The sequence below is a fragment of the Vitis vinifera genome, chromosome 10, assembly GCF_030704535.1.
Source record: "Vitis vinifera cultivar Pinot Noir 40024 chromosome 10, ASM3070453v1".
NCBI classification, from domain to species: Eukaryota; Viridiplantae; Streptophyta; class Magnoliopsida; order Vitales; family Vitaceae; genus Vitis; species Vitis vinifera.
Genome location: NC_081814.1, coordinates 5300400 through 5326196, shown reverse-complemented (window position 1 = coordinate 5326196; position 25797 = coordinate 5300400). Strand labels below are relative to the sequence as shown.

The following is a 25797-nucleotide window of genomic DNA, read 5'->3' as shown; positions in this document are numbered from 1 at the left end:
ATTGAATTTATACTAAAAGGTGTCTCTTAAAGAGACACCTTCTACAATTCCACAAAATCTAATATATATTAAAGGTATTTCTTCAAAAGACATCTTCTATATAAAATCAAATTTAAGAAACACTTGTAGTATAAATTAAAATTTATGAAATTATAGAAGGTGTCTCTTGAAGGGACACTTTTAGTATATATTGGATTTTACGAAATTATGAAAAATGTCTTTTCAAAAGATATTTTTAATATAAATCCAATATTTTGGAATTATAGAAAATGCCTACTAAATAGACATTTTTAGTTTAAATTCAATTCTTCTAAGCGAATATCATATATTTAAAAATGATGAAAGATGTTTCTTCAAAAACATTTTTCATGTGGTGAAAATTACGTAAATCTATCAATAATTTTTCAATTGCCATTTTTAAAGAATTATTTTATAAAGTTGTCGTATAAGTTTAAAAACCCCCCCTTGGTTTGTCACTAGCCGCAAGTGTTTCCATCACCACAATGACACACATAAAAGCAGAATGATGACCATAGATTGAAAGCATGATGCCCTCATTCCCCCCCTAATTGGCGAAAAAGAAAACTCAGAACAGTTAAGAAAGAAATGCAATTGATATGAATTTGATCCATACTCTTGATGCTTATACAGGATTTAGAAAATGGATTAATGCTAAATGTGGAGAACCGACTTTCTTTGAATCCGCCGGAAAAGGAGTGGGAAACTGGCAAACATATTAACCAAGATGGGCTGCGTTTGGTTTTTAAAACACTCTCTTGACCCGGTGGTAAGTAGCCAAACATTTGCCTGAAATTAAAGCAAAACTTGAGGGCTTCCTGTGAAGTCTTTGTTGCCTGGTCGTAGGCCCGCAGTCGGCGGTGACTATTAATGAACTATGCCTCTCGCTTTTCAACCTTTGTTAGAATAATTTGTATATATATCCTAATTTATGTGTAATTATCATATTTAGACACATTCCCACTACATATTGTCTTTGCTTTTGACATTGAATAATGTGGTCTCACAATCAAACATCGACTCGGAAGTAAGCGTTCAGCCGTTCAGTGAAGGGGTAGGGCATGGTTTGACAAAATTTCTAAATGCCCATTAATCTTTGGTCAATTGGTCAAATCAATTAACCTCGTACTGCACCCACTACTAAAAGACATATAGGTTTGCATTCAGTCAAATAAGAAAATGTAAATTAGTAAAGTATATTTCTCTTTAATTAATCTTAACCAAGAAGTTAAAAGCCTCCAAAACTTAATAAAAAGAAAATTAATTATCCTATAATCAAGGCCCATGGCTACTTACATGTCAAAAGCAAATTATTTTGGTTAAAGATTTAAAGATTGTGTTGCCTATAATATATATATTTTTTTCATATTTAGATCGGTCATAATTGATAAACAAACTAAATTTTCCAAATAATGAAAATTTTTATTTAATTATTTCTTATCTCTATAATCAATAATAAAGTATACACTAACTACACTACTATCATCGATGTGCTTCCGTTCATATCATATCATTTCAATAGAAATAAGTTAACATGGAAGAAATCCAAACAGCTTTGGCTTTAACAACATCAAGGGGATGATATTAGGATTAAGGGGAGAAAATGAATAAGGTGTCTCTTTTAACAAATCTTTATAACCCATGATACTCAACGGATGATATGTTAGGCCATCTTATATTAATTCACACCATTAAATTTTTTTTAGATGATATTTCATATTTTGTTTATGGGTTCCTATAGACATGGAGGAGATAACAAAGGTAAATAAGTCGTCCCATGTGTTTGATCGAATCTTGGAATGAGATGCTGCAAGAGGATTTTACTATCTTTCACCTAGAAATACAATTGATTCTGGTAGGAAAATCAACTACCCACATGCCTGGACTAAACTTCGAATAATCCAAGCTTATTGTCTCTAAAGAGAGACCATCACAAACCTTACTAAACCCTTATTTGACACAGCAGTTTTACTGTGAAAAATTTACCTTCAAAAGGACTCCATAAATACTATAGTACGTACTTCAAACAAACATCACATAAGAGAAGAACCGAAGGCATGCAGGTGTTCATTTCCTGCACACTATTCCATTGCCGCTGCCAACCCCACCAGTGCAGTCAAGTGTGGCATATTCCATTGATAGTAAGCCCTCTCCTGTCACGTTGTTGCTGGGAGAGAACAGGCATGACTTACAGTCTGCCGAGAGAATAGAACTAGTCCTGTACTTGTCCGCCCCACCAACAATAGGCATTGCAACACCCGCTTTTGCTGTATTGTGGAAGTTAGGTTGGTAAGTCTGCCCAAGAACTCCCTCTACTTGAGCTGACAGATTAAAGAACCTGAATTGTGCTTCCAAGTGGGCGAAACTGTCGTTGGAAGGTATCTGGTAATTGTGGATTCTGTTATCTTCCTCCGTCACTGGAATCACATTAACTAATATCTCTACAGCTTCTGAGAGGGTGACTGTGGCGCTGTTCTTGCTTGCAATTCTCTCCACTTTGAGATTATTTTCTGGAGATGTCCATTCCGAGTAGAGCCCTTCTGGAATGGACAAAGCTTCTCCATCATAAGAGAACTGCAAGTGATCTTCCTTGCCGTCCCATTTTTCAGTTCTTGTGGCTTCAAGTGTAAAGGTGTGAGAGCCAAACATGAGACCCAAGGCCTGGATCCATGTATAGTCTCGGGTTCGTCCAGCAGGGCGGAGACCAATGAATCGGGAATTGATTTGGAGGTTGATATCAGAGACCAAGCTGAAATGCTCATTGCTCCTGCCATGGAAGTAGAACATGATCCCGTCTCCACCTATGAAACGAGGATCAAAGCAGGCAGCTCCCACGCCATTGCAATTTGGTTTACGCCCTGTTTCATCAATAATAATACAGATTACTTCCATTTTCCTGATAATTCAAGACAGTCATTGTAAACAGTTACTAAAATTTGCAAGCATAATTCATACCTCTGCAAACAGCCTCACATTTGGGGGAGTAACAATCAAGAAAGCATCCCTTAGATTTCCCATCTTTCGGTTGGACCTTGGGACACTCAACTGGACAGGTTACATATTTCAAAAAGCATTTGCTACCACGGTTGTAGCATGTCACACGCTGTGGCTTGACAGGCGGTTGTGGTTTGCCTCCAGGACCTCTTGGTTTGCCTCCAGGACCTCTTGGTTTGCCTCCAGGACCTCTTGGTTTGCCTCCTGGACCTGATGGTTTTCCTCCTGGACCTGTTGGTTTGCCTCCTGGACCTGTTGGTTTGCCTCCTGGACCTGTTGGTTTGCCTCCTGGACCTGTTGGTTTGCCTCCTGGACCTGTTTTGGCAGTACCTGCCCCTGCTTCCATCACCCCCAATGAGACACATAATAGGAGAACTATCACCACGGATTGAATGCTTGATGCCTTCATTTTTTCCCCCCTCTAATAGCAAAAAAGTAGACTCAAAACATGCAGTTCATACGAGAAATGGAATTTGATATGAAGTTAATCCATAGTCTTGCTGCTTATATAGGATATAGAAAGTGGAATGATGCTAAATTTTGAGAATTGGTTTGCTTAGAATCCACAGAAAAAGGAGTGGGAAACTAACGAACATATTAATTAAGATGGGCTGAGTTTGGTTTCTGAAGACTTGCACAGTTCCACTCGGACTGTGGTAGTGGTGGTGGTGGTAAGCGGCCAAACAATTGGCTGAAAATAAAGTTGAATCAAAACTTGAAGGCATGTATTGAAGTCTGTGTTGTCTGGTCACTGATCCGCAGCTGGGTGTGGACTAGTGACTGCTGAGTAGTATTGTTCTATTAAACAAGAATTTAGATCTAAATTTCTACCATCATGAGAATAAACCATGACTTCAACCAACCAAACAATGACTTCGATAATAGATATATTTATTGTCTCTTAAAACACAATCAAAGATTAGTTCTTTTTAACATTTTTTTTTCTGTTATAATAAGCTAGTATGTTAAAATATATTAAAAAACAAAATATAAAAATAATCTTAATAAATAAATTATTTAAATTTTAGTAAACTAGCAAAAAAAACAAGTAACCAAATAAATCAATTATTTAAAAAATTTTGTGAAAAGAGTAATATATATATATTAAATAATAAAAAGAAATATGGAAGATTATTTTAAACAAAATTTGAGCACGCCGAGATGCATCCAGAGTCGGGGTATGGACTAATATGAATTAACATTCTAATATGTCTGCGGTGGGCCATATACTTCTTTAAGCTTTTCGATCAACCTTTGATAGAATTACAGTGTATATCCGAACTCGACGTCGGCTTCGCTTTTGACGTGGGATAACGTGATCTTCCAATGAAATATTGACTTTGAGGTTGGTATGCTTGGTTTGACGTACAACTTGCTATGGTGCGAGTGCAACTACCAAATTCTTGTCAGATGATCAAATTAATTAAGCTCGTGTTACCATTAAAAAGACATTACCATGTGAAGCCAATAATGACTCTGGAGTACCAAATGTTAGGTGTTTCAACAAGAAGTTAAAACTCAAAAGCATCCACATGGGCATGATCCAATGGTTGAACTATTTATTGGAACGCACCATAACATTAAGGTTATGTTTGGTTCTCGGAAAATACTAAGGAAAGAAAAAAAAATGTAAAGGAAAATGATTTTTTCATATTTGGTTGTCATATGAAAAATATAAAATAAAATCAAATATAATTAAAACTAATTAAAAGCTTATATATTTTTAAATTATTTAATATTTATATTAATGAGTTAAAATAAATAAAATGAGTTTGAAGTAACAAAAAAAATAATTTATCAATTTTTAATCTATTTTTTTATTTTCCTTCACTTTTTTTTTTCCTTCTACTTTTCCTTTATATTTTCTTTCCCTTGCATTTTCCTTCAAATTTTCTGGGAACCAAACATAGCCTAAGGATTTAGGGATTTACGGTTAAAAACAATATGTAAGTACGAATCCGAGTTACTTGGGAAATGTTTTTAGTTCAAAACTTGTTTTTGAAAAAAAAAAATGGAGCCAATTTGGTAACTATTGTCGAAAATAATTTTTTGTTCTCCACAAAAAATTGTATACTCTTTTAGTTTTTTTATTTTATTTTTACTTGTTTTCTAAAAGTTATTTTAAAAAATAATTATATAAACATGTAGAATGATTAAAAATAAAATACTAAATATAAAAATTATTTTTAAAACATATTTAAAAATTTTACAAACAAGTTAAAAAAAATTAAACTTCCAAACAAATTTTTATTCTATAAAACATCACATAACAATTTTTCAAAAACTGTTTTTCAAAATTATTTTAAAAAATAGTTACCAAACGTCTTTAGATGTTTGATAAAATTTAAAAAAAACTTCAAAATATATGAAAAATCACTTATGGTATTGAAGAATCAATTATAATATTTATAAAAGAAATATTTTAATGGATGATTTTCTAAAAAACATTTTTATTAAAAACGAATAAAAATATTACCAAAAGCATTTTAGTTCATTATTCTTAAAGTTCATTGCAATCTTAAAGAGTCTAGCTACAATAGCAGGATTTTCTCCTCCGCCACTTAATTTTTTTCACAATTGATTTATTTTAAAATTTATTAGGAAACCTTCCAAACCTTTTTTATAGTATGTATTTCGCCTTTCAAAAAATTTTAGAAGTTTTAGAGCTAATTTGGGATAAATTAAAAGTCCAATGGTAGACTTTTATAATATTATACACTGTCTTGGGTCTACATGCATGCATGCACCCTTGTGTGCCTTACCAAATCAATCCTTCTTTAGCATCAAGACCTTTCATCATATGTTACAGGGTTTCGTGACCTTCTCAACCAAGGTTCATGCATATCCCAATGCCAACATGCAGCTCATGCACCAAGTTACCAATATCCCTTATTGTCTTCGCCACACAACTCACATCCAATATTTGTCATGCTCCGCTCCTAGCTCCGTGCATGCACTCCTAGGTCTGACCCAAGCTATTGCACACTTAAGTGTGTGTAAACCCTAATGGTGTACCTACCCATACTAGGCCATAGTCATTGCAGCAACTCTGATACCATGTTTGATTGATGAACCATGATAAAAATTGTAGAGGGTTTTCTATGTATGAGTTTCAACAATTCTATTGACTTCTAATCTACTCGATTTTTATACATAGATAGATATGGATGAAACTAGAGAATTCTGAAAGCATAGAGAACTTTTCATAATAGAAAGTTGTTAGCTCTACTAACTAATTACAGAGTTTGCTAAAACTAATTAACAACTTGTTTTAAGTTTGACAGTAGCCGCAAGTGTTTCCATCAACCCTATGAGACACATAATAGCATAACGATGACCATAGATTGAAAGCAAGATGCCTTCATTTCCCCCCTAATTGGCGAAAAAGAAAACTCAGAACAGTTAATAAAGAAATGCAATTGATATGAATTTGATCCATACTCTTGATGCTTATACAGGATTTAGAAAGTGGATTAATGCTAAAAGTGGAGAACCGGCTTTCTTTGAGTCCGCCGGAAAAGGAGTGGGAAACTAACAAACATATAAACTAAGATGGGCTGAGTCTGGTTTTGAAGACACTCTCTTGACCTGGTGGTAAGTAGCCAACATTTGTTTGAGGGCTTCCTGTGGAGTCTTTGTTGCCTGGTCGTAGGTCCGCAGCCGGGCGATGACTATTAATGAACTACGACTCTCGCTTTTCAACCTTTGTTAGAATAATTTGTATGTATATCCTAATTTATGTGTAATTATCATATTTAGACACATTCCCACTACATATTTAGACACATGCCCACTACTTATTGCCTTTGCTTTTGACATGGATTAATAATGTGATCTCATCCATAATCAAACAGGGACTTGAAAGTAAACAAGCGTTCAGAGAAGAGGTAGGGCTTAGTTTGACAAAATTTCTAAATGCCTAATAATCTTTGTCGACTGATCAAATTAACCTCGCACTGCAGCCACTACTAAAAGAAATATAGGTGTGGATTTAGTCAAACAACTAAATGAAAATTAATTTAGTATATTTCTCTTTAACTAATCCTTACCACTAAGTTAAAAGCCTCCAAAACTTAATAAATGGTGGCTACTTGTGGCCCCACTAGAAAAGGTTAAAAAGCAAATTATTTTCACAAAAAATTATTATTTGTTTGCAAGTTAGAATTTAAAAATAAATGATATAGTTAATTTTGGTTAAATATTTAAAGATTTTGTTGTCTCTTTTTTTTTTTTTTCATATCTAGATCAGTCATTATGGATAAATAAATAAAAATAATAGGCTTTCCAAATAACGAAAAAAAATTATTTAATGATATAATTTAAAAGGTTTATTATCTTTATAATCACCTAATCTAATGACAAAGTATACAATAACTTGACACACAGTAATGATGGTCCTCCATCCATATCATATCATTTCATCGAAATTTGTTAACATATCGGTTGACTTTATACAAGAATTTCTGAACAATCCTTACTTTTAATATCAATATATTGTCCATGTTTAATTCCTAAAAAGTTTGAAAAAAAATACAAGAAAAAGAAAATAAAGAGAAAAAATATGAGAGAAAAAGCTAAGGAAAATAAATAAATAAATTTAAAATCCATTTCAAACTCGTTTGTTTGAATTTTTCAATATAAAGATTAAATAACTTAAAACTTAATGAGTTTCTAATTAGTTTTAATTATATTTGATTTTCTTTTATTTTTTTCATAATACAACCAAACATAAAAAAAATTATTTTCTTTAATAAATTTTTTCTTTTCATAGTACTTTCCAAGAATCAAACATAACCCTTAGGATGACAAGGAGAACCGAAGAAGATATATTTTTTTAACAAATCTTTATATCCCATAATATGTTAGGCCACCTTTATCCTAATTCATGACTATAAAAAGAAAAAAAAATTCCTTTTTTACAACATTTATTGGTTATTTACATGGTACTCATATTTTGATCAGAGTTTCTATAAGCATGAAGGAGAAAACAAAGGTAAATAAATAAAATTTCTAATAAATTTGGCTATTAAAAATATGATAGAATATTTCTTAATTGATGACAACAAGACTTGAGAATAGTTGAAGGAAAAAAAATTATTAAGGACAAGTACAAGTTCTTATACTAAAGATTTTATAGTAAAATTTGTCAACTCGGTATAAATTATAGGCTACTTATGAAAGAGCTTAAACCTTTTTTTAGTTAAATTAGTGGTTGAAAATGTAAAAACCTTTTACTTTTTCTATTGAAAGGCAAGATTTTTTCCTCCCTTGAGGGGGTGGCTTTCCCCCTTTTTATAGTTATTTTTGTTATTGCTATGGGCTTTTTCTCTACCCTAGGCTTGCTCTTAGTTTTTTTGTCAATCATGCTACGTTGCTTTTGGGCCAAGTTATTAGATCAGGTAGGTTATATTGATTGGTGGGAGGGTGGTGCATCTGATTGCCCAAGGTGAAGGTCGTCTGATTTTATGCATCTCTAGCTAGTGGCGTATCATAATATTTCTATATGATGGTTTTTTTTCTCTCTAGGTACAAGTATGAGGCTTGATTAAGCCCTAATATTAATAGGAAAGGTTATGAGATGCGACCTCATGATGATGCTAAATATAATATAATTAATCATGTTAATTCTAGAATAAGAAATTAGTGGAGTACTTTCCATTTAAGGCACAAAAAGAGATAGCCATGTAGGTGAAATAAGTTGTCCCTTGTGTTTGATTGAATCTTGGAATGAGACGCTGCAAGAGGATTTTACAATTGATTCTGGTAGGAAAATTAACCGACCAGATACTTGGACTAAACTTCGAATAATCCAAGCTTATTGTCCTTAAAGAGAGACCATCACAAACCTCACTAAACCCTTATTTGACACAGCGGTTTTACTGTGAAAAATTTACCTTCAAAAGGGCTCCATAAATACTATATATATAGTACGTACTTCAAACAAACATCACATAAAGGAAGAACCGAAGGCATGCAGGTGTTCATTTCCTGCACACTATTCCATTGCCGCTGCCAACCCCACCGGTGCAGTCAAGTGTGGCATATTCCATTGATAGTAAGCCCTCTCCTGTCACGTTGTTGCTGGGAGAGAACAGGCATGACTTACAGTCTGCCGAGAGAAGAGAACTAGTCCTGTACTTGTCCGCCCCACCAACAATAGGCATTGCAACACCCGCTTTTGCTGTATTGTGGAAGTTAGGTTGGTAAGTCTGCCCAAGAACTCCCTCTACTTGAGCTGACAGATTAAAGAACCTGAATTGTACTTCCAAGTGGGCGAAACTGTCGTTGGAAGGTATCTGGTAATTGTGGATTCTGTTATCTTCCTCCGTCACTGGAATCACATTAACTGATATCTCTACAGCTTCGGAGAGGGTGACTATGGCGCTGTTCTTGCTTGCAATTCTCTCCACTTTGAGATTATTTTCTGGAGAGGTCCATTCCGAGTAGAGCCTTTCGGGAATGGACAAAGCTTCTCCATCATAAGAGAACTGCAAGTGATCCTCCTCGTTGTCCCATTTTTCAGTTCTTGTGGCTTCAAGGGTAAAGGTGTGAGAGCCAAACATGAGACCCAAGGCCTGGATCCATGTATAGTCCCGGGTTCTTACAGCAGGGCGGAGACCAGTGAACCGGGAATTGATTTGGAGATTGATATCAGAGACCAGGCTGAAATGCTCATTGCCCTTGCCATGGAAGTAGAACACAATGCCATCTCCACCTATGAAGCGAGGGTCAAAGCAGGCAGCTCCCACGCCATTGCAATTTGGTTTACGTCCTGTTTCATCAATAATAATACAGATTACTTCCATTTTCCTGATAATTCAAGGCAGTCACTGTAAACAGTTACTAAAATTTGCAAGCATAATTCATACTGTTAGGAAGTGTCCCAAATTCCTAATTAGTATAGATTCCTTTTTTTTTGTAAACAATATTATATAGAATATTTCTAGGTTGATATATTATTGTAATATTAGACTTCCTTATAGAATAAGAAAGGTTATTGGAAATATCTCTATAAATATTCTACGTCATGAGGGGAAAAAGTTATGAGATGGAGATGGGCCTATAGGGACTATACGAGGTGGATAGAGATGTGAGGAAGAACGGGAGGTACCTGGTGGAGTGAGAGGGCTCGTAGTAAGGTATGGATACAAGGAGTGGGGAAACATGGGATGTTTCGGGAATCCAATAATTATATCTGGTTCTGTCCTCTGTAATATTCTCTATTGTATAGTGGAATCATTCTCTCTCATCCGTGGACGTAGGCATGGTTGGCCGAACCACGTTAAAACCTCGTGTACCGTATGTGATATTGTTTTATCTTTGTGTTCTTGAACTAACATTGTTGGCATCAAAGCTTTCGTTGGCACAACAATTGGTATCAGAGCTTGGGTTGAAGATTTCTGGAAGAGTAAAAGATCACAAAGCACACAAGATGAAAATAAAAGGAATTTTCACTGAAGGTGGAGTCGATTGCTCTTTTGTGGTGATATGATACAAAAAGGTTTGTTTCATGGAGAGATTGAAGATTAACTTCATGTAATTTGGTCCAAGGTGGAGATTGTTAGGAAGTGTCCCAAATTCCTAATTAGTATAGATTCCTTTTTTTTTTGTAAACAATATTATATAGAATATTTCTAGGTTGATATATTATTGTAATATTAGACTTTCTTATAGAATAATGAAGGTTGTTGGAAATATCTCTATAAATATTCTAAGTCATGAGGGGAAAAAGTTATGAGATGGAGATGGGCCTATAAGGACTATACGAGGTGGATAGAGATGTGAGGAAGAACGGGAGGTACCTGGTGGAGCGAGAGGGCTCGTAGTAAGGTATGGATACAAGGAGTGGGGAAACATGGGATGTTTCGGGAATCCAATAATTGTATCTGGTTCTGTCCTCTGTAATATTCTCTATTGTATAGTGGAATCATTCTCTCTCATCCATGGACGTAGGCATGGTTGGTCGAACCACGTTAAAACCTCGTGTACCGTATGTGATATTGTTTTATCTTTGTGTTCTTGAACTAACATTGTTGGCATCAAAGCTTTCGTTGGCACAACAAAGTCATGGTCTATTCTCATAAAGATTGAAATTTAGATCTAAATTCTTATTTAATAAAGCAATAGCACTCAGTACTGCAATGCCTAGACAACACAAATTTTGATTCAATTTCATTTTCAGCCAATTGTTTGGTCGCCTCCCACCACCACCACAGGCCGAGTGGAACTCTTCAAGTCTTCAGAAACCAAACTCTGCACATCTTAATTAATATGTTTGTTAGTTTCCCACTCCTTTTTCTGTAGATTCCAATCAAACCAATTCTCAAAATTTAGCATCATTCCACTTTCTATATCCTATAAAAGCAGCAAGACTATGGATCAACTTCATATCAAATTCCATTTCTCTTATGAACTGCATGCTTTGAGTCTTCTTTTTTGCTACTACAGGGGGGAAAAATGAAGGCATCAAGCATTCAATCCGTGGTGATCGTTCTCCTATTATGTGTCTCATTGGGGGTGATGGAAGCAGGGGCAGGTACGACCACGGTCCAGGAGGCAAACCACGACCACCTATCAAGCCACAGCGTGTGACATGCTACAACCGTGGTAGCAAATGCTTTTTGAAATATGTAACATGCCCAGTTCAGTGTCCCCAGGTCCAACCTAAAGATGGGAAATCTAAGGGATGCTTTCTTGATTGTTACTCCCCCAAATGTGAGGCTGTTTGCAGAGGTATGTATTGAGGCCTGTTGGGCTCGTTCAGCCCATTGTGGAACCACCTTTTGTAATTAGGGTTTTTTAGTGTGGTGGGGTTGTCGTGTTATATATATAGAGAGAATATTGTAGCCGCTAGGTTGTACTCTGTATTCTTCCCTGATAATAGTGATATTCCTACAACTCCGTGGACGTAGGCAAATTGCCGAACCACGTAAATACTGTCTTGTGCGTGTGATTGTTTTTCTTTGGCCTGTGTTTTCTCTAATTTTTGTTTCTCACGGGTTGGGAATTCGGTTTAATTCCCTACAACTGGTATCAGAGCTAGGGTTAGGTTTGAGTGGGAGCAATGGCAGAGGAAGCAGGAAAGGCGTTTGGAATAGAAAAGTTTGATGGCACAGACTTTGTGTATTGGAGGATGCAGATTGAAGATTATCTCTATGGGAGGAAATTACATCGGCCTCTTTTGGGGACAAAACCTGAGAGTATGAAGGCTGAGGAATGGACGCTTCTTGACAGACAGGTTCTAGGAGTTATTAGGTTAACTCTGTCTAGGTCTGTTGCACACAATGTTGTAAAGGAGAAGACCACAACAGATCTGATGAAGGCTTTGTCCGGTATGTATGAAAAGCCATCCGCAAACAATAAGGTGGATCTAATGAAGAAATTGTTCAATTTGAAGATGGCAGAGAATGCATCAGTAGCACAACATTTGAATGAATTTAATATAATCACAAATCAATTGTCGTTTGTAGAAATTGATTTTGATGATGAGATTCGTGCTCTGATCGTCTTGGCTTCTTTGCCAAATAGTTGGGAGGCAATGAGGATGGCAGTAAGCAATTCTACGGGAAAGGAAAAGTTCAAGTACAATGATATACGAGATTTAATTCTGGCTGAGGAGATTCACCGAAGAGATGCAGGTGAAACCTCAGGACCTGGTTCTGCCCTAAACCTTGAGACAAGAGGCAGAGGTAATAATAGAAATTCAAATCAGGGTAGATCAAATTCCAGAAATTCTAATCGGAACAAAAGCAAATCTAGATCAGGCCAACAAGTACAATGTTGGAATTGTGGGAAAACAGGTCACTTTAAAAGGCAATGCAAAAGCCTTAAGAAGAAGAATGAAGATGATTTTGCTAATGCTGTAATAGAAGAGGTATAGAATGCATTACTTCTTACAGTAGACAGTCCACTTGATGATTGGGTTTTGGATTCAGGAGCTTCGTTTCATACCACTCCACACCGAGAAATCATACAGAATTATGTTGCAGGTGATTTTGGTAAGGTGTATTTGGCTAATGGTTCAGCCTTGGATGTTGTGGGTCTGGGAGATATCTGGATATCGTTGCCCAATGGGTTTGTTTGGTTACTAGAGAAGGTTCGACATATTCCTGACCTGATGAGGAATCTGATTTCTATTGGATAACTTGATGATGAAGGACATGCAATACTATTTGTTGGTGGTACTTGGAAGGTTACAAAGGGAGCTAGGGTATTGGCTCGTGGAAAGAAGACTGGCACTCTGTATATGACCTCATGTCCAAGAGACACAATTGCAGTTGCTGATGCAAGTATTGATACAAGCCTATGGCACCGCAGACTTGGTCACATGAGTGAGAAAGGGATGAAGATGTTGCTGTCAAAAGGAAAACTACCAGAATTGAAGTCCATTCATTTTGACATGTGTGAAAGTTGCATCTTAGGAAAGCAAAAAAATGTGAGCTTCTTGAAAACTGGCAGGACACCGAAGGCTGAAAAATTGGAACTAGTACACACTGATTTGTGGGGGCCTTCTCCGGTTGCATCCCTAGGAGGTTCAAGGTACTACATCACCTTTATTGATGACTCAAGTAGAAAGGTATGGGTTTATTTTCTGAAAAATAAATCTGATGTATTTGCAACTTTTAAGAAGTGGAAGGTCATGGTTGAGACAGAAATAGGTTTGAAAGTAAAATGTTTGAGGTCAGATAATGGAGGAGAGTACATAGATGGAGGATTCAGTGAGTATTGTGTTGCACAGGGAATTAGGATGGAGAAGACCATTCCTGGGACACCACAGCAGAATGGTGTGGCTGAGCGCATGAATAGAACTCTCAATGAGCATGCTAGAAGTATGAGGTTGCATGCTGGACTACCAAAAACTTTTTGGGCGGATGCTGTTAGCACTACAGCTTACCTGATAAACCGAGGACCATCAGTTCCCATGGAGTTCAGACTTCCTAAGGAGATTTGGAGCGATAAAAAGGTGAAGTTTTCACATTTAAAAGTTTTTTGTTGTGTTTCTTATGTTCATATTGATTCTGATGCTCGTAGTAAACTTGATGCAAAGTCAAAAATATGTTTTTTCATTGGCTATGGTGATGAGAAATTTGGCTATAGGTTTTGAGATGAACAAAATAGGAAAATCATCAGAAGTAGAAATGTGATATTTAATGAACAGGTTATGTACAAGGATAGGTCAACTGTAACGTCAGATGTTACAGAGATAGATCAAAAGAAATCTGAGTTTGTCAACTTAGATGAATTGACTGAAAGTACTGTCCAAAAAGGGGGTGAAAAAGATAAGGAGAATGTAAATTCACAGGTAGATTTGAGTACACCTGTAGCTGAAGTTCGCAGATCTTCCAAGAACATTAGACCTCCGCAACGTTATTCACCTGTTTTAAATTATCTCCTGTTGACTGATGGTGGTGAGCCAGAGTGTTATGATGAAGCCTTGCAAGATGAGAATTCAAGCAAGTGGGAGTTAGCCATGAAGGATGAGATGGATTCCCTATTGGGGAATCAGACATGGGAACTGACTGAATTGCCAGTAGGAAAGAAGGCTTTGCACAACAAGTGGATTTTAAGATATCTGAAGGGTTCATTAGATACATGTCTTTGCTTCACAGGTGCAAGTTTGAAACTGCAAGGTTATGTAGATGCTGATTTTGCTGGTGATATTGATAGTAGAAAGAGTACTACTGGGTTTGTTTTTTACTCTAGGTGGTACAGCTATATCATGGACTTCAAATCTACAGAAGATTGTTACTTTGTCTACTACAAAAGCTGAGTATGTTGCAGCAACTGAAACTGGAAAGGAGATGATTTGGCTACATGGTTTCTTAGATGAATTGGGTAAGAAGCAGGAGATGGGCATTCTACACAGTGACAGTCAGAGTGCAATTTTTCTTGCCAAAAACTCGGCTTTTCATTCAAAGTCGAAACATATACAAACAAAATACCACTTTATCCGTTATCTTGATGAGGATAAACTGGTAATACTTGAGAAGATTTGTGGATCTAAGAACCCTGTAGACATGTTGACTAAGGGTGTCACTATTGAGAAGTTGAAGCTGTGTGCAGCTTCAATTGGTCTTCTAGCTTGAGGACATGAGGATGAGTTGTAGGGATGAAGGATTGTTTCTTGGAGGATAGCGGTTTGATGTTGGTGATTGGACTAGTCTCCAAGTGGGAGATTTGTTGGGCTTTGTGGAGCCTAGTTTTGTTTGATCCGATTTGACGACCCGACCTGAATAATATTGCATGGCTTTTTAATGGGAGATTTATTGAGGCCTGTTGGGCTCGTTTAGCCCATTGTGGAACCACCTTTTGTAATTAGGGTTTTTTAGTGTGGTGGGGTTGTCGTGTTATATATAGAGAGAGAATATTGTAGCCGCTAGGTTGTACTTTGTATTCTTCCCTGATAATAGTGATATCCCTACAACTCTGTGGACATAGACAAATTGCCGAACCACGTAAATACTATTTTGTGCGTGTGATTGTTTTTCTTTGGCCTGTGTTTTCTCTAATTTTTGTTTCTCACGGGTTGGGAATTCAGTTTAATTCCCTACAAACTTCAACCAAACAATGACTTCGGTGATAGACATATTTATTGTCTGTTAAAATATAATCAAATTAAATTAAATAAACATATATATTTTATCAAAAGATATGTGTGGTGTCTATTAAAAAACATATATTTTGATAAAAGAGTACATAATCGGTATCTTTTGGACTCCATTAATATCGTAGACCCTAATCTAGTAAAAAAAATATTATGTGCAACTTCAATGGTTTAAAAGATTTCTTTTGAAAAGTACAAAATAAAATAGTTACAATTAATTTATTTACTACAGTTTTAGTTTTAGTGTTCTCCTTGATATAAAATTTAAGGGGATATTTAGCACACGAGAATAAGGAATGAAAATGAATATTTTGTTTCCGTTTTTATTTTTTGTGAATAGAAATGAATTTGGTGATTTCATTTTTAGTGTTTGAATGAACTTAAAAATTTTATGTTGGAATGATTATTTATTTCTATTTTAATGTTCATTTAAAAAAAATTGAGAGTTTTTTTATTGCTAAATAATAAGACTAAAAAATAGACTTATTATGGGATGAAAATGCATCACAACTTGATAAATGAAATTTAATGACAAAATAATAATTTTAGATTATTTTATATTTTTTTTAGGAGATGAAAATCTTACTTATAAGTGAGATTTGATTTTTATTTGAATCAATGGGAATGAAGGAAGGAATAAATAAGGTGTTTATCCTCATTCATCTTTCCCGATTACCAAACACCCTCTTACATATAAAGTTTTACTTTTAGTATTTTGCATGGATATAAAATTAATATTTTGGGAATATATATATATATATATTATCAGCTTATATATCATGATCATCCCCAAATGCCAAGGTGGCCACGGGCAATGGGTTACCCATCGCTCGTTGAAGGCTAGGATTCAAAGCTAAACCATTCCTTCTTAATTTTGAGTTATTTATCGAGGAAATCACAATAAATTAGGAAAAATAATGGGTGAACGAAATTCCAGGCGTCAGTGACTCAGTAGTTTGTTTTGCAACGGAAAACATTACATATAAAAAAAAAAAAAAGTGTTTTAAAACATATTTAAAAATATAAAAAATTAATTAAAAACATTTTAGATTTTCAAATAATTTTTGTTTTATAAAACCATAGCATACTTTTAATTCTCAAATACTATTTTTCAAAATTGTTTTTTAAAATACTTTCTAAATCCAATCTAAATTTCACCAAAATTTTGTAAATAAAAATTTATTGAAATTAAATATTTTTTTAAAAAAATATTTTTAATATTTTATTTTTATTAAGCATTAAATTATTTTTATATTCTAAAAATCAGCATATAAATTCAATGCTAACTTAATATATTTATATTAAACAAAAGTAATATATATATATATATATATATATATATATATATATATATATATATATATAAAACATAATAAGAATATTTAATAAATAAATTATTTAAATTTTTTTATAAAAAGAAATAAAAATATATATTAAAGAATAAAGAAATATACAAAATAATTTTAATAAATAAATTATTCACAAATTTTTGTGAAAAGAGTAATTTATATTAAACAATAAAGGAATATGGAAAAAGAATATTATTTTAAAGAAAAAAAATCTATAAACACTAACTTAAATGGTAAATTATCTTTATTATATTTCAATACTTGAACAAAAAAAATCTAGGATGATTCATCACCAACACTTGCCAACATTTCAATGGAATTATTAATATATTAACAAATAATAATGATAATAAAACACGACTTAAAAAATATTTTATTAAAATTGATTAAATAATCCTCAAATCCTAAATTTAATATTTTTCATGTTTTTTCTTAATAAAGTAATTTATTTTTTTACATAAATATTTTTTATTATTTCAAATATTTATATATGGGTTTTAAAAATAAGGGTTATTTTTATAAATAATAATAATAATAAAAGTATTCTTGTCCAGACAAATAAATAAATAACGGAGGGTTAGATTTCAAAAAAAAATTTCAAATACCATTTAATCAAATAACCCATATTATGCATATTCTTACTGTCATTCATTTTATCCAAAAGTAGCTTCAACAGTCCGGCCTGCAGTCATGAAAGCCGTAGTGATCACCACTCCCGGCGATCCCCAAGTTCTCCAAGTGCAAGAAGTCGAAAACCCTGAAATCGGAGATAATGAAGTTCTAATTAGAGTGGAGGCCTCTGCTCTTAATCGAGCGGATACGCTTCAGAGGAAGGGCTTGCATCCTCCCCCCAAAGGCAGCAGTCCCTACCCCGGTCTCGAATGTTCTGGAATCATCGAAGCTGTTGGAAAGGCCGTCGTCCGATGGAAGGTTGGCGATCAGGTATTTCAATTACCTAATATTTTGATTTCGCTTCTGTTGCCGTATTTTCTCGGTTGTAATTTTTGTTCATGTTTGTGTTAAGGAGTATTTGTTGAGAATTTTGTGGGAAATTTATGATATGCTTGTGATTTTATGATTAATTTTGTGTATTGATATAGATTAAATTATTGAGCTTATTGGTTTCTCAAGTTTATGGTTCTGAGAAAAGTGGTCAGTGTATGGTTATGGGGTCATTACCAGTTTGCTTACTGAAATTTTTTCAAGATATTGTGGGCCGGTTTGGTAGCAGAAATAAGAAGTGTGTTTTTTTTTCCAGAACAGAAATGGATGCAGAAAATATGTTTGGTAGCCTACTTTCAGAACTCTTTTCTGATAACATTTCCTGAAAATGAATCATTTTGTAGAAGATGGTAAACATATTATTTTGTGTGTTTTAAAAAATGCAAGCACTGTAACAATTTAAAAGGTTGTGAAATGGACATCTTCATGGTCTTCATTTTTTAAAATGAAAGCTTTCTTGAAAAAACCATTTTCCCTTCTGCTAAACAAACAGGCTCTATGTTGCTATGGGTCGATTGGGAATCCCCTTTGTCATGTTTGGTGAATCATAGCACCACTGGAATGCAGTCCATTCCGATCTGTTAGTGATTAGGAGAGAAAGCACCAATTTTAATGCTATCATTATGGGATTTTGCTTCCTGGTACACGGTGAAGCTGTATGACAGTTTGTTGTATACAGGTGTGTGCTCTTCTTGCTGGAGGAGGGTATGCTGAAAAAGTGTCTGTTCCAGCTGGGCAAGTTCTTCCTGTCCCATCTGGTGTTTCCCTGAAGGATGCTGCTGCTATTCCTGAGGTTGCATGTACTGTTTGGTCAACTGTTTTTATGATGAGCCGGCTAACTGCAGGAGAAACATTTCTGGTGAATTTTCGGTCTCTTTTATCTTCTGGTGCATGATCTATTTACTGATACATAACTTAGCCTAATGGGGTTGTGCATATTCTAATGGTTTAAAAACATCCAATGCGCACAGATTTATTTGGTGTTTAATGTGTGTGCATCAATATTGGATTAGGGAGGAAGAAGAGCCATGGTTCTAATTAGAATATTACATCATCGTATTCTTATTTAGATACATCCTGTCTCACAATTTCATTTCATCCTAGGCCATGTCTTTTTTTTATTGCATGGTTTGTCATGGTAATTTCTCAACCCTTCTCTGGAAAATTACGTTGGATAGCAGATATTAATTGACCCCAAAAGAAGAAATTTTACATTGAAGTAAGATGAAGACTACAAAGAGTTATTTTGTGGTTGATTCTATCAACAAATGGGTGATTAATGCACAATCCAAACAATAAATTCTTGGTTTTTTTCCCTTTAACCAGATTGATTTTTTATGCATGGTTGAATTATGAAATGAGGACTGATAAAATTTCAGATTCATGGGGGGTCAAGTGGAATTGGTACCTTTGCTATTCAAATAGCCAAATACATAGGAGCAAGGGTATTTGTTACAGCATGTTTGCCATCACTATTCTACCTCATCTCATGGAATGCTTTGCTCATGACACCAATCCCTTGTCTTCACATGTTTTTGACAATTTTTTCCACCAGGAAATGAAGAAAAATTAGCTGTTTGCAAGGATCTTGGAGCAGATGTGTGCATCAATTACAAGACTGAAGACTTTGTTGCACGGGTGAAGGAGGAAACAGGAGGGAAAGGTATGTTCTATGGCATCTTAACTAAAATCTCAATTGAGGATGGAATTGCGTTTTTTGCACCAAATCCACTATTCTGGAATGTTTGGAAAGATAAATAATCATCTTCTATTTTATTCTGATTGTCAAAATCTAACCCCAAAAATGTTTAATGACAGGTGTTGATGTTATACTGGATAATATTGGAGGAGCCTACTTTCAGCGAAATATCGATAGTTTAAATGTTGATGGGAGGCTTTTTATTATTGGTTTTCAGGGTGGAACAGTTGCAGAAGTAAATCTTTCAGGTTTACTTGCAAGGCGCCTTACAGTGCAAGGTAACACTTTCTCTGTAGAAGATAATTTTGGAGTTGAATCAATATGATTAATCTCATCCAAGTTAAGAACTGAGGTGGATCCTGGCAAGCCAAGAAAAAACTATACTACTGTAAATTCTTTTTTTTTTTTCTGGGTTTTCTTACTTCCTCGAAATCCTATTTCACAATCTGGCCAGGTAGATGGAAAATTCCAGGAAAAATCCTTTGGCATTTTCCATAATTGGAAACACTCAAGAACTTAAAGTCTGTTTGACAATGATTCTAGGAAGCGCTTTTAATATTTATAATATTTGAAAATTTTTATCATTCAAGTGTTAGCAATATTAAAAACGTTTTCTAAAATCACCCTTAAACATTCTCTTAATATTTTCCTGCAAGAAACATTTCTGAAATTGCAATGGTTTTCTAGTTACAATATTTGTTTTTGCTTTAAATCATCTGAAAATATTTTCTAGATGTTTTTTCTCTCTTGACACAGCTTCTAATTGGGTCTCTCTTTCTTTTTGGTAGAATCTTGACAAGTTACTTTTATATCATACTCACTTTATTGTTTTTGGATCATGCACCTTGCTTCTGTCAGCCATGTTATTTCCACTACCCAAACTAGTAAATTTATGCACAAAGCTCCATGTTTCAGTAACAGTGGTTATTAGATTGTATTAATAATATGTATGACACTCGATTAGTTTGCACTAAATGGCAATTGTTTCTGCAGCGGCTGGTTTGCGAAACAGAAGTCTGGAAAATAAAGCTGCAATTGTGAGTGAGGTGGAGAAGAATGTTTGGCCTGCAATCGCGGCTGGAAAGGTTAAGCCTGTGGTGTACAAGTATTTTCCATTGACGGAGGCAGCAGAGGCTCACCAGCTCATGGAAAGCAGCAACCATGTTGGGAAGATACTGCTCATTCCATGATGTTATGGGTATGAATGGTCTTATGCCTTAAAGAGGATGACATGGTTTTATAACTCTTAGTGTGCATCTACACTATCTGATACAATGTGTGATTGGCAGGTGTAGATGGTCAATGCTTATTTTCTTATGTAGCCCTGTCATTTGAGAATAAAAACCAGCCTTCTCGTCCAAACATTTAGACTACTAGAATTCAAATCTTTGTCATTTACATAAAGGAACAATTCCGAAAAATTAATTTTGATTTAAGGGTTAGAGAATTAAATAAAAAATGGAGTACATCTCTAAACACACAGAGAGATAAGTATGCATCATGATCTAGATTAAAAATAAATATGTGTTAACTTTCATCATCTCCTATGGGTGTCCTTTTTCTTTTGGCATGTAAATGACCGTTAATTTGTACTTTCATACGTACAGGAAACAAAATGGCCTGAATAATACCATGTCATTGGTGACGGTTAAATAAAATTTAATTATTCTTAACTAATTTATATTTAGTTATTGAAAAAAAAAATCTAATTTTTTTTAATGAATTATTGAATTTTTCTGAAAGTTCTTACTTTTTTTTAAAAATTCGTTTTCCTTCACCCTGACATGGGATTCAAGGCGAATGAAAAATATGAAAAACTTTCATAGATGGAAGGTGTGCTGGTTCAGTGGATTATACTTTGAGCAAGAAAATTTGAAGATCCAGAACATCAAATGCAGAATATCTGTCAATCTGAGATCAACAGGAGTGCATGAATGGAGTGGCTATTTGCTGAATTTGTCCATGAAGAGGTTTCCATTAAATGGCTTAATGAATATACAAAATGGTAAAGGTAGAAGTGGAACTGCATGAGAAAGTAGCTTATTTACTAACACAACATTCTAAACAAAACCACAATGCTCCTGTCCTCCATTCGAGCAAAGCAAGGATAGGAATTTCAGTAACTGCAATGGGCTTCAATTGCCAAGCTTTTCAGCACCCCAGGGCAAAAGGGTCTCCATCACTCCATGCCTAGCTGTAGAGATGATGATAATAATAATAATAAAAAACACAAGACTTGATTATAAATATTGTATAGTCTTACTAGATTGATACATCCCAACAGTAGCTTTGACAGTCCGGCCTGCAGCCATGAAAGCCGTAGTGATCACCACTCCCGGCGATCCCCAAGTTCTCCAGGTGCAAGAAGTCGAAAACCCTGAAATTGGAGATGATGAAGTTCTAATTAGAGTGGAGGCCGCTGCCATTAATCAAGCAGATACGCTTCAGAGGAAGGGCTTACACCCTCCCCCCAAAGGCGGCAGTCCCTACCCCGGTCTCGAATGTTCTGGAATCATCGAAGCTGTTGGAAAGGCCGTCGTCCGATGGAAGGTTGGCGATCAGGTATTTCAATTACCTAATATTTTGATTTCGTTTCTGTTCCTGTATTTTCTCAGCTATAATTTTTGTTCATGTTTGTGTTAAGGAGTATTTGTTGAGAATCTTGTGGGAAATTTATGATTGATTTTGTGTATTAATATAGATTAAATTATTGAGCTTATTGGTTTCTCAAGTTTATGATTGTAAGAAAATTGGTCAATGTATGGTTATGGGGGGTCATTACCAGTTTGCTTACTGAAACTTTTTCAAGATATTGTGGGCCGGTTTGGTAGCAGAAATAAGAACTGTGTTTTGTTTTCCAAAACAGAAATGGATGCAGAAAACATGTTTGGTAGCCTACTTGCAGAACTTGTTTCCAAAAATGCTTCCTGAAAATGAATTATTTCTTGAATATGGTTAAAATAATGTTTTGTGTGCTTTAAAGAATGCAAGCACTTTATCAATTTAACAGGTTCTGAAATGGACATGTTCATGGTCTTCATTTTTTCAATGCTTTTATGAAAAAACCATTTTCCCTTCTGCTAAACTAACAGGCTTTATATTGCAATGGATCGATTGGCCATCTCCTTTGTCATGTTTTGTGAATCATGGCAACACTCCACAACATTCCTATCTGTTAGTGATTAGGAGAGAAAGCACTGATTTTAATGCTATCCTTTGTGTGATTTTGCTTCCTCCTGTGTACAAGTTCATAATATACATGGTGAATCTGTATGACAGTTAGTGGTATACAGGTGTGTGCTCTTCTTTCTGGTGGAGGGTATGCTGAAAAAGTGGCTGCTCCAGCTGGGCTAGTTCTTCCTGTTCCATCTGGTGTTTCCCTGAAGGATGCTGCTGGTATTCCTGAGGTTGCATGTACTGTTTGGTCAAGTGTTTTTATGATGAGCCAACTGTCTGCAGGAGAAACATTCCTGGTGAATTTTCAGTCTTTTTTATTTTCTGGTGCATGATACATTTACCAGTACATAACTTAGCCTAATGGGGTTGTGCATATTCTATTGGTTTAAAAACGTCCAATGCACCCAAATTTACCCTGTTGGTGTTTAATGTGTGTGAAGAGTCATGGTTCTAATTACAACATTACATCATCATATTCTTATTTAAATACATCCTGTCCCACGATTTCATTGCATCCAAGACCATGTTGTTTTTTATTGCATGGTTTGTCATGGCAATTTCTCAACCCTTCTCTGGAAAATTATGTTGGATGGTTGATATTAATTACCCCCAAAAGAAAAAATTTTATGTTGAAGTAAGATGATTACCACAAAGAGTTACTTTTGGTTGATCCTATCAACAAATGGGCGATTGATGGACAATCCGAATGGTATTTTTTTTTGTTTTTTTCCCTTTATCCAGATGGAATTTTTATGCATGGTTGAATTGTGAAAGAGGACTGATAATATTTCAGGTTCATGGGGGTTCAAGTGGAATTGGTATCTTTGCTATTCAAATAGCAAAACACATAGGAGCAAGGGTATTTGTTACAGCAGGTTTGCCATCACTAATCTACCTCATCTCATGGCACCAATTCCTTGTCTTCACATGTTTTCGACCATTTTTTCCACCAGGAAATGAGGAAAAATTAGCTGTTTGCAAGGATCTTGGAGCAGATGTGTGCATCAATTACAAGACTGAAGACTTTGTTGCACGGGTGAAGGAGGAAACAGGAGGGAAAGGTATGTTCTATGGCATCTTAACTAAAATCTCAATTGAGGATGGAATTGCGTTTTTTGCACCAAATCCACTATTCTGGAATGTTTGGAAAGATAAATAATCATCTTCTATTTTATTCTGATTGTCAAAATCTAACCCCAAAAATGTTTAATGACAGGTGTTGATGTTATACTGGATAATATTGGAGGAGCCTACTTTCAGCGAAATATCGATAGTTTAAATGTTGATGGGAGGCTTTTTATTATTGGTTTTCAGGGTGGAACAGTTGCAGAAGTAAATCTTTCAGGTTTACTTGCAAGGCGCCTTACAGTGCAAGGTACCACTTTCTCTATAGAAGATTTTTCTGTGGTTTTGGAGTTGAATCAACTTGATTAATCTCATCCAAGTTGAGTCCAGACGTGGATTCTGGCAAGCCGAAGGAAAAACCATATTACCATAGATCCTTTTTTTCTGGATTGTCTTACTTCTTGGAAATCCTGTTTCTCAATCTGGTCAGGTATATGGAAATTCCGGGGAAAATATCTTTTACATTTGCCATAATTGGAAACACTCGGGAATTTAATATTTTCCTCTGAAATAGCAAAGTTTTTCTAGTTACAACATTTGTTTTCCTTGTGTCATCCCAAAATATTTTCTAGATGTTTGTTCTCTCTTGACGCAGCCTTTAATGGGGTCTGTCTTTCTTTTTGATAGATCTCTTGACAAGTTGCTTTTATATCATACTTTCTCTATTGTTTTTGGATCATGCACCTTGCTTCTGTCAGCCATGTTATCACTACCCAAACTAGTAAATTTATGCACAAAACTCCATGTGTCAGTAACAATGGTTATTAGATTGTGTTAAAGAATTTGTAAATACACTGGATAAGTTTGTACTAAATGGCAATTGTTTCTGCAGCGGCTGGTTTGCGAAACAGAAGTCTGGAAAACAAAGCTGTAATTGTGAGTGAGGTGGAGAAGAATGTTTGGCCTGCAATCATGGCCGGAAAGGTTAAGACTGTGGTGTACAAGTATTTTCCATTGACGGATGCAGCAGAGGCTCACCTGCTCATGGAAAGCGGCAAGCATTTTGGGAAGATACTGCTCATTCCATGATGTTATGGTTATGAATTATCATATGCCTCAAAGGGGATGACATGATTTTAAAACTCTTTATGAGCATCTACTATCTGGTACAATGTGTGATGGGCAGGTGTAGATGGTCAATGCTTAGATTCTTATGTAGCCCTGTCATTGGAGAATAAAAACCAGCCTTCTCGTCCACGCATTTAGACTACTGGAATCTAAAGATGAGAAATTCAGAGATAGCGTCTCTTGGCTCTCTGATTCTGGTGTGTTTATTCAATCAGTAAGTCTTCAGAATGGTTCGTCTTGGTCGTCCTAGTTTTCATATTTAAATGTAAAGGATTGAGCTGGGAAGTAAATAATAAAGCCTCCCTTGGATCTCTGTTGAGCATGGGATACAAATGATTGCAGGTTCAGGTTTCAGCGTAGTATCTTACATCTTAATCACAATACCAACTTAGAAAGAAGTCGCATGAAGAGAATAATTTTCTAGCATGGACATGATAATGGCAGAACCAGCGGGCCCCTAAAGGTCAGGACAGGATTACCATTCCACCAAAGTTCAGCCTTGTATGCAGTCACCTAGTATTTTCTTTTATTCGAGTCTTCCCCTCTACCATGGCACTGGGATTGAAGGTGAATGAAAATCCTGCATAGATTGAATGTGTGCTGCTCGAGTTGATTATACTTTGAGCATGAAATTTTGAAGATTCAGAACATCAAATGCAGAATGCCTATCAATTTGAAACCAGCATGGCTGGATGAATGGAGGGGCTCTTCACTGAATTTGTCCATGAAGAGGTTTCCATTAAATGGCTTGATTTAAAAAT

The 25797-nt window shown here is 35.2% G+C and overlaps 4 protein-coding genes across 5 annotated transcripts; 2 read left to right on the top strand and 2 right to left on the bottom strand.

Annotated features, from left to right (window-relative positions):
• Positions 1-1831: 1831 nt before the first annotated feature.
• LOC100258152 (uncharacterized) lies at positions 1832-3509 on the bottom strand. The gene is made up of 2 exons (XM_002265588.5): positions 2974-3509; positions 1832-2876 (listed from the first exon to the last, which is right to left on the bottom strand). Exons 1-2 carry the CDS (start codon positions 3419-3421, stop codon positions 2086-2088), a joined length of 1239 nt encoding a protein of 412 aa, XP_002265624.2. The 5' UTR covers positions 3422-3509; the 3' UTR covers positions 1832-2085.
• A 5430-nt stretch (positions 3510-8939) lies between these two features.
• LOC100258948 (uncharacterized) lies at positions 8940-9818 on the bottom strand. Its single transcript, XM_002267179.5, has one exon. The coding sequence runs from the start codon at positions 9816-9818 to the stop codon at positions 8994-8996; it is 825 nt and encodes a 274-aa protein (XP_002267215.2). The 3' UTR covers positions 8940-8993.
• A 1695-nt stretch (positions 9819-11513) lies between these two features.
• On the top strand, positions 11514-20856 carry LOC100257380 (uncharacterized). The gene is made up of 6 exons (XM_059740425.1): positions 11514-11745; positions 17633-17907; positions 18647-18854; positions 19523-19630; positions 19786-19944; positions 20660-20856. The coding sequence occupies exons 1-6, from the start codon at positions 11514-11516 to the stop codon at positions 20854-20856; spliced, it is 1179 nt and encodes a 392-aa protein (XP_059596408.1).
• Positions 17563-25369, top strand: LOC100262495 (uncharacterized). Of its 2 annotated transcripts, XM_059739922.1 has the most exons (11): positions 17563-17907; positions 18647-18826; positions 19347-19428; positions 19523-19630; positions 19786-19944; positions 20660-22228; positions 22960-23139; positions 23637-23718; positions 23797-23904; positions 24060-24218; positions 24801-25369. In XM_059739922.1, the coding sequence occupies exons 6-11, from the start codon at positions 21977-21979 to the stop codon at positions 24995-24997; spliced, it is 978 nt and encodes a 325-aa protein (XP_059595905.1). In that variant the 5' UTR covers positions 17563-17907; positions 18647-18826; positions 19347-19428; positions 19523-19630; positions 19786-19944; positions 20660-21976; the 3' UTR covers positions 24998-25369. The 2 variants fall into 2 exon arrangements, with proteins under 2 accessions (XP_059595905.1, XP_002267927.2); XM_002267891.5 differs by having other exon boundaries at positions 17588-17907; positions 19786-22228.
• Positions 25370-25797: the final 428 nt, after the last annotated feature.